The 9,495-nt window shown below is 45.2% G+C and overlaps 1 protein-coding gene across 1 annotated transcript; it reads right to left on the bottom strand.

The window, feature by feature from the left end:
• Window positions 1-238: 238 nt before the first annotated feature.
• On the bottom strand, window positions 239-8,707 carry LOC135891750 (keratin, type II cytoskeletal 4-like). The gene is made up of 9 exons (XM_065419408.1): window positions 8,213-8,707; window positions 6,333-6,547; window positions 5,304-5,364; window positions 4,514-4,609; window positions 3,844-4,008; window positions 3,635-3,760; window positions 1,478-1,698; window positions 974-1,002; window positions 239-867 (listed from the first exon to the last, which is right to left on the bottom strand). The coding sequence occupies exons 1-9, from the start codon at window positions 8,705-8,707 to the stop codon at window positions 239-241; spliced, it is 2,037 nt and encodes a 678-aa protein (XP_065275480.1).
• Between the last annotated feature and the right edge of the window lie 788 nt (window positions 8,708-9,495).

Genomic DNA, 9,495 nt, shown 5'->3' with positions numbered 1-9,495 from the left:
AGCAAGGCGTCTAAGGAATGGACATTCAGAATGAGGAGACTACTGAAAATAGAACCTCCCTGAGACATCTCTCTTATCCTAATGAATGCTTATAGTCGGTCAGGGATTTTGTGATTTGTGTTGCTGTCAGCTGGCGGAGAATTCATTTCATATCATTTTGGAAAGGGTGACTTTGTGCTTAAGCTTTGCATTGTGGTATTCCTGGCTGTGCTGCCTACAGATCCAGAGTGACAACCCCCTATGGAGCTATGCCGGTTTCTCTCACCACTTCACAACTTCCCGGAACTCCAGTGTGGCATGGCCCAGCTCCAGAGTTATCTACAGCTCCAGTGCTGGGTCCTCCAGCTGGAGAGCTACCTAAATATTGGATGATAAATCCTCCGGTTTCAACGGTGCAAACTCCATTTCCAGGATATCCACTACTGGTGATGTACCCTCCTCCATCTGGGCAGCAGGCTACACCTCCAGAGACTTGTCCTGTGCCTACAGAGCTGGTTACGACTTTAGAACCGTAACCCCCACCTCCGGAGACGACTCCTCCAGGTGGACACCAATGCACACCTCCCGGGAGGTGGTGGCTACACACAGAGCTGACCACACCTCTGGATATGCAACTGCCACTTCTGGAGCTGAACCCTCCAGGTGGACAGAAGTCTGCACCTTCAGGGATGTTTTGGCTACCTGCAACACTGACTACACTTCTGGGGCAGATTCCTAAACTTTTGGAGCTGAAACCTCCACCTAGGGAGCCGCATCTTCCATGCCCAGAGCTGTAGCCTCTTCTTAAAGAGCCATAACCACATCCGCTTCCAACTCCAACCACGGTACCACTGTCTCCAGCTATGTTTGAGGAGTTGGTGACCACAGCTGCAAGAAAAACACAGGTGCAGTAAGTTGAGCAGAAAGCTAGCACTCTCACAGAAAAAAACCCCAAACTTGGAATATCCCAATTGTAAATCCTCGGCTTACTTACATACACTCACAGGCGTCCCCAAACATATCCTGTTGGGGAAAGAAAAGAAAGATGAGTACTTCATCCCATCAATATGGGTAAGGAATGGTGTCCCTAGCCTCTGTTTGTCAGAGGATGGAGATGGATGGCAGGAGAGAGATCACTTGATCATTACCTGTTGGTCCACTCCCTCTGGGGCACCTGGCATTGGCCACTGTCGGTAGACAGGATACTGGGCTAGATGGACCTTTGGTCTGACCCGGTATGGCCGTTCTTATGTTCTTATGTAATTAGCTTTACTTCATTTTACTGTCACTTCAGCCTACCAACCAACCCACTCCATCTCTAGGTGTCTCTCTCATCCCCTGCATTGCGTCATGTCCAGGGCAGAGGCTCTGTCTCATAAATACTTGTGCAATGGAGCCCTGGTAGCTGTTTGGATTTCCTAGGTAATCCTCATCTTCATCATTGGAAAGTCACTTAGAGATTGTTCCATCGTCGAGCTCTGTGGTATTTTGCACCCACCTGCTTTCTTCTCCTTCCAGCAGTTTCTTGTATGTAGTGATCTCGATATCCAGGGCCAGCTTGACATTCAGGAGTGCCTGGTAATCACGCAGCATGCATGCCAGCTCATCCTTGGCCCTCTGGAGAGCGTTCTGCAGTTCCATGTGTTTACCTCGAGCATCTTTAAGAGCACAATCGCCGCGCTGCTCAGCATCACAAATGGCTGTTTGCAGACAGGCAATCTGCCAAGGGAGAAAACGGAAGATATTACTGATGTGTTTGTGTGTCTCTACCAGAGTTCCGAGCCATCAGCCTCTGGATTCGCTTCCCAAGTTTCAGTTCCAAATTCAGAAGAATGGATACATGGCTGAGGAAAGCCTAACATCTTGGAAGCTGTATACCTCATTTCATGGCCTTCTTTCAAGGTACTCCAAGTGTCCATAATAAGCTCTACCTGTTACAGGACAGATGACATTGCTTAGTAGTATGGCACAATTTTGGCATCTCCCTCAAAGGCTTGAAGTTTTGGCTACTATCAAAGGTTAGGTGCTGGGTTTGGTGATGTATCCACTATTCTATGGTATTCCCATAGGTCTCTGTAATGGGGGCACTCACCTCTTGAGCACCTCTTAGTGGCTGGGTGTGGTACCACAGACCTTTCCTCACCCCTGGTGTCCCCTTCAGGCTGCCAGCCAACCTTGGTGGGACTTCAGCAGCTTGACCCTCTGTCCAAGTCACCAAGTCCAAATGACCCCCTTCTGGGGTGGGTATTACACGATCTATTTGCCCTTAGTAGGGCCTTCTATCCTGGCTCTGGGCCCCTTTAAATACTGTCTCCTTTGTGGGGTTGATACCACTTTACTTGTGGCCAGTAGGGGAACCTGGGCCTGCCCACTACTCTGGGGTCCTACCCAGGGACCTTATCCACAGCAGCCATGTACTGCTTACCGCAATCCTTCACTTTCCCTGAGCCTTTCTACCAGTACTTTTATCTCCAGCCCTATCTCAGCACCAATGCCCTCAGGTTCTTCTCCCTCTGCAATCCCAACTACGTAAGTAGAGCCAGAGATAACCTCTGGCTAATTGCCTAGTTCCCTTGGCCAGAGAGCAGCCCCTTTTTTCACTCGTCTGGTCCCAGCCTGGAACTGACCTGCTCAGGCCCTGTAGCAACTTTTATCTGAGCCTGCTGGGCTCTGATTGGCTGAACATCTTTATTTTTTCAAGAGACCAACAGGGCCTGCCTTGCAGTTCCTCTCACTGCATCTAGCAGGTGCTAAATTGTGGCAGAGGATGGAACTGAAAGGGAAACCGAAGGCAAGGAAGAAAGCGCCATCTTTTAAGAGACCGGACATGAGAAAGAAAAGGCTTGCTTGTGATAATACTACTGCTCTCACTAACGCTCATCCTTAGAGTTATCCTCCCAAATTTTCAAAGGGTGGTAAGAAGTATCAACCTGGTTGAATAAGAAGGGAGAGAAGCGGATTCTCATATACACTCAGGCCCCAGCTCTGGCAGTGTAAAGGGGCCATCAAAACAAAGTAAATGTAATTTATACCCACTATATGGCCACTGGCAGAGTGGTGACAGGGGCCTGAATGTGCTTGAAAGTAAAGCCCAAAATCACTTTCCCTTTTATTCCATGTAATTTCCCTTTTCCCATCCCCACTCCTTTCCTTGACAAGCGAGAGGTGATGACGATTCTCAAAATCCTTGAATTTGACTAGACAGAAAGTCTACTCAATAAGTTGAAGAAGTGAAATTATGTCTTAAGGGCTGGATGCTTCAGTGTGGATCCTGTTTGCAGAGTTGTTGTAGCCATCTTCTATTAGGGTTGCCAATTTTGGTTGGACGTACTCCTAGGTTTCATCACATGGCATCATCTTTAATTAAAGATTAATCTTTCATTCCTGGATTCTCCAGGACAATCCTGGAGGGTTGGCAATCCTATCTTCTATAATACTTCGAATTGTGGTGTTGTTTTATTTTAAAACACTTGGCCTCATTCATTCCAACCTAGCAACCATCTCAGATCAGTCTTGGTTCATGCCACAGACACAACGGCATCATTCAGAACCAGAGCATAATTCCCAGCCATACTGTATTCCAATATATCATCCATACTAATACACCAAATCTGGCACATTCATCGGAAAAATCAAAACTTCTAATCACTCCTACCTGTTTCTTTACGTGGTCAGTCTCACCCTGCATTTTCTGGATCAGACGGGTTAGCTCTGCAATCTCATGTTTGTTTCTCTCTAGATCCTCACAGAATCTGCCCCTTTGGTCCTGAAGCTCCTTGAACTGGTATCCAGAAACAAACTGATGGTTAATTGAACTTGCATCATACAATAGCCTGTATCGTACCTGTCTCATTTGCGACTCACCCTGGTTTGGTACAAAACATCAACTTCTTCTTTGCTCCTCTGAGCAATCTCTTTATACCAGCCTTCAACGTTCTTGATTATGCAGTCCGTGTCCAGGTCTCTGCTGTTGTCCATTTTCACAACAACTGCCGTGTCGCAGAACTGGCCATCTATCTGAGCTCTCTCCTGCAATTGCATAAAGTCTTAGGTATCATTTAAAGCCCCCTCCCTTATCCATACTTCCAAGATGTTCACTCAAGGACAAAGGGTCTCTCTTCACTGGGCTAGTTCCGATCCTGCAACTAAAGACCAACGTAAAGGGCTTTGCCTATGAGAAATACAGAAGTCTTTCCTCTTAGGAGTAGGGGCAGGCCAACCAGGTAGGTAGGACATGTCCAATTTCTGATGGATTTGGGGAGGAAAAGACAGGTCTCATTGTTCCCAGGCATTGTCACCAGATAGATCCAGGGTGAAGATTCATGCATTATGGCGTAACGTTATATAGGCTTCATAATTCCATGTTTAGGGGTGGATTAGTAAATGTTTCCTAGAGGCAATCACCCAGGTGGAGTTTCTAGCTATGGAGTCCTTGCTGCCTCTAGTAATCTGGACTCTATGCAACATGATGGTGATTTCAAGGAGAAGCATGGTACTGAATTTCCATGGCGGGTGGCATGAGAAGAATCCTTACCTCATCAAACACACATCTCAGAAATTCCAGCTTCTGCTTCGACAAGGTTGTGTTCACCTCTAGCTCTTCCTTGTGCAGCAAGGTACCGTCCGCCTCCTGAGGAAAAAAGGCCACAGGTATTCCAAAACACTGGGGAAACAGTATCGGAGGCAAAGCCTGTTGTCTGTTTCCATCAGGCTTGTGGAACAGAATGTCTCGATTTGGCAGGCTTCCTCAAGGGGCTCCCGGGCCTCCCAGAGGAAAATCAACCCACCTCAGAGTCAATGGGGAGGAAAAGTCCTCTTCGGTACTTAGGACTTGGTGGAAAACCCAGTATTGACTAATGAAAGTTTAAATATGAACTCTAAATATTCAGTGTTTTTGTCTCATTTTCTGAGATCTACCTACAATGGATCTAGCGAGGAAGAAAAATTAAGATGCACCTCTTTAGATGATTAAAATATCAGTCATTAGTGGGCCTTTATTATTCCATTGCTGTCCAGCTACAACCTTTTTTGCTCTGTCCGCCAGGCCCCACTTACAAATAATTACATGAACAGCAACTTGAGTGTGTTACGTTTGCTTGTGATTTGCAATGATGCTAGCTTAAATGACGTTCAACTTCTTCTCCCATTCCCATCTATATCCTTTTTCCACACTGTCCAGTATGTGTGCAAAGATGTGCCTTTTCCTCATGCTACCATCATCAGGTATCTTCTAATAACTTCCTACTGCTGCGGCATCCATGCAAAATGGTTATAGCTATATTTACAGCTCCTCGCTTCCTCTTTTAGCCACCTGAATTTCTCACCTTCTTGAGCACCACGAACTCGGTCTCTGCCGCTGTGCGCCTGCTGATTTCCTCTTCGTACCTGTGGGAAAAGAGAAGAGACAGCGGTGGGTCAGTGCTTGTTCTGCCAACTGCCATAACACACATGGGCAACATTTTTCTCTTTCAACTTGAAATCAACGTTGGGTCTGTTTCACCAATCGCAAATGCCATTTCAATTGATATCGCTGTTGTTAGATATTTGGCGGCATGCATGTGTTCTCTCTGCGTGCTGCACTGGCTCTGGCCAGATAGCACCTACAGCAGGCTTCGATCGAACTGCTCAATAAGACCACAAGACTTGGTTTAGTAGCAAAGGTGCCCGGCCAGGTTTATTGTCAACAAAGCAGGGTAATGGCACCTGGAAGACTCTCCGAAGATACTAAGACATGTATGCTTGTGACAATGGACGCAGCTCAGTCACTGGTGGGACTTTCCACTGCTCCGTAGGCTGGCCAAAGACACTCCCTTTGAGATACATTTTTATACACAGATACAAACAAATTACAAATCAGGGTGCCACCGCTGACGTATTTGGGTGCCACTCACTGCCTTGTACATGTTGGTTTGATTAAAACATTTTTATTCATTATGCTGTTATCCTGACCTTATCTTTAGGATGGGTCAGTGTGTTCCTGTTATCTGTGGGGAATGTGCTAGTATTGAGGTGTTCTGGTACCACCCTTCTGGAATATGTGTTTTTGCAATATCAGCCCTGTGCTTGCCAAATTCTGTGAGCATGGCCTGCCTCTTGCTCACAACCTGACTTTGCTTCATATTGGAAAAGTTTTGACCACTACTTTAGTTCAGGCCTCAGGCCTCATACCAGGCCTCTAATACAAGGGCTTATGACTCAGGCTCTCTTCCTACTACAATAGTCATACCAGCTAAAGACTGGAATAATTCAGTGGTGAATCAGGCCACAATTTTTTTCATTTCCCACAGCAGCTAAAGGAGATCACAAGAAATAGAGCAAACTGAGAAGAAAGCAAATGATGGATAATCTCTTACTTGCATTTGAATTCATCCACAAGCTTCCTTGATGCAGACTCTTCACAGGTCAGTTGTTCCTTGTCACTTAACAAATCCTCGAGCTGCTTCCTCAGGCTGCAGATATAATTCTCAAAGCACTGCTCGAGATTTTTCCGTGGGGCTGGAGGAACACACTGCTGCAAGAGGTTCCATTTGGTCTCCAGCACCTTGTTCTGCTGCTCCAGGTGTCGAACCTGTAAACCAAAATTCAGCAATTTTTTAAATCTCTGAAAGCTGCCACCAAAGAAAGAAAGAAAGAAAGAAATCGGGACCCTAAGTTAAATTGTCCTTTTTGATTCAGGAACTGTTATTGGTATTCCAGAGGCAGGAACAGAGTATTTGGCAACTAGAGGGCCAAAGGAAGCAGATCTTTGGGAAATGATACTTAATAGTAACTCTCCCCTCCTCTAAGTAATCATAAATATATATCAAAGTTGAATACATTTTAAGCTAACAAATACTGTATTCCATTTACCTTCATATTACATGTATCCCCATGGTATTGAAATCGTAGAATCATAGAATATTAGGGTTGGAAGAGACCTCAGGAGGTCATCTAGTCCAATCCCCTGCTCAAAGCAGGACCAGCACCAACTAAATCAATGCCCAGGAATGATATTAATATAACTTTGTGTGTCAAATATAAACATCAAAAGGCCAAGGAAATAAATTTAAGTCTAAAGCTCTATCTGTGTCTCCTCGTCGAGGTACTTTGAAGGAGAGTAATGCTGAATGTAAGAGGATCACAAACTTGTTCGGTGTCATTGAGTGGTGATTGCCCAGGTAGTGCCCAGCAAATTTCAAATCAAGGAGTGTGAGGGTCTTTTCATAACCATACCATTCCATTGACTTCACTACAATTATTCTTGTGAATAGAATCAAGGCCAGATGTTGCATTCCTTTCAATAAACTAAATAATGACTCCAAAAAACCCTGCTATGTTTCCCATCCTTGGATGAAAACAACAGTGCCATTGTTTCTGTTCCACTTAGCACAAAACATTCTCAATGGCCGTAGAACTTTAACGCAGACCTCATTGGAGAATGTGGAAACAACGGACTTGAAGGGTGACTGCAGACAATCAACACCCAGGCACGTTTGGTCTTTTATATTGTTTACTTAATAGCTTCATAGATGTTAAGGCAAGAGGAACCACTTCAGTCATCTAGTCTGACCTGACATAACACAAGCCATAGAATTTTACCCAACAGTTCCTGCATCATAGAATCATAGAATATTAGGGTTGGAAGAGACCTCAGGAGGTCATCTAGTCCAATCCCCTGCTCAAAGCAGGACCAATTCCCAACTAAATCATCCCAGCCAGGGCTTTGTCAAGCTGGGCCTTAAAAACCTCTAAGGATGGAGATTCCACCACCTCCCTAGGTAACCATTCCAGTGCTTCACCACCCTCCTAGTGAAATAGTGTTTCCTAATATCCAACCTAGACCTCCCCCACTGCAACTTGAGACCATTGCTTCTTGTTCTGTCATCTGCCACCACTGAGAACAGCCGAGCTCCATCCTCTTCGGAACCCCCCTTCATAACTTCTGGTTGAGACAGAGTAGATCTTTTAGAAAGTCATCTAGCCTTGATTTAAAGCCTTCAAGTGACGGAGACTTTCCAAAGAGTTAAGTACCGCAGTGGCTCTGTCTCGGGGCATGATCCAACTCCAGTTAAGTGAATTTGGGTGTCTTTCCACTGGGCCCCAATCCAAGGACAATCTGATGCTCTTGTTCCAAAGGTCACAGTCTGAACATGGGGAAATTTGGATCTGGATGCAGATCCGGATTAGAAATCTGCACCATGGGCCATTCTCTTTGTTTTATTAAAAGAAATATAGAAAACATCGATGCTCTCACCTTGTCAATGAAGCAGGCAAATTGGTTGTTCAGGGTCTTCATCTGCTCCCTCTCGTGTTCTCGTGCCTGATGTTCTTGTGGGTCAACTCCCACGCAGAGCGGCTTCAGGAGGGACTCGTCGACGCTGACCCCTCGGATACCATCGCTCCTGCAATCGGCATAACCTCCAAAAGTTCCATAGCCTCTGGGTCCGCAAAGACCTACCCTGCCGCTAAAACCTCCAGAGCTGCCATAACCGACACTGCCCCAAGCTGTGTCACCATAGCCATAACCTCCGTAGCATCCAGCACCACCAGGGCAGCCCACAGCATCAGCAATTCTTGTGCTTCCACCCAGGTGGCAGACGCTCCTGCTGCTGTAGCCACCAACTTTACATCTTTCGACCGGCGGGCCTACGGAGGCCACACAGGTTCTGTGTCCGCTTAGGACGTCAGAAGTTGAACTGAAGCCCTTTCGCCCAACGGCGGAGCTTGCAAAAAACGTCTGTCTGTTCATGGCGGCGTATTTGAAGCGGGAATAAGTATCGGGAGCTGCGGTGCGTGACAGCAGCAAAAAGTGAAGGAGAAAGGACTCCTCTGATGTGACACCTTGACACTACCCCTTATATATGATAGTGAAGCTGGGCTTGGTTGGATCAGAAAATTAATTTCAAGTTTTCAAGGGTTTGGTTTGCCTAGCAGCAGTATATGCTTTGTAACATGCAAAGCTTCATAGTAAACATTAACCACTTATGAAATAATAACGCATTTAAAATGCTTTGTTTGCAAGCTTTGCTCAGAAGATATTCTGGTTTAAAGTATTCTCATTTTATACTAATTATAGCTTAGTGGATGTATTCATGAGAGTCTTCATAGTTTGTTTGCAATTGTGGTTTTTATTCCTCTGTCCCTTGGGTTTTATAATGTGACAGTACATTCTGCAGATTTGCATTTTACGGCTATAGTTTCATGAGCTGTCCTGTTTCCTCCCGCCAGTGTGTTGGGCTCATTTTTGGTGACATTTTTCAGTCAAACCGTAAACTTGCCAGAAAAATGCATTTCCGGGGTGACCAAAGCTATTTACAAAATCACGTTAAATTCAGCAAAGAGCTTTGCCTGGGGGGAAGAAAATGAAAAAAAAGTCAAAATGATTCATTTTGATATTTTCTAAATAAATCATTTTGATTTTTCATTTCAAAACATTAGCCAGATTTGGTTTTAAAAATCATTGTAAAGAGTAAAAAACATCCAACGTAATGAAACTGAATTGAAAAACCAAACAAAATGTAGCTTCAGTTCGAACAA

The sequence above is a fragment of the Emys orbicularis genome, chromosome 19 (assembly GCF_028017835.1).
Source record: "Emys orbicularis isolate rEmyOrb1 chromosome 19, rEmyOrb1.hap1, whole genome shotgun sequence".
NCBI lineage: Eukaryota > Metazoa > Chordata > Testudines > Emydidae > Emys > Emys orbicularis.
This window is presented reverse-complemented; position numbering and strand designations above follow the sequence as displayed.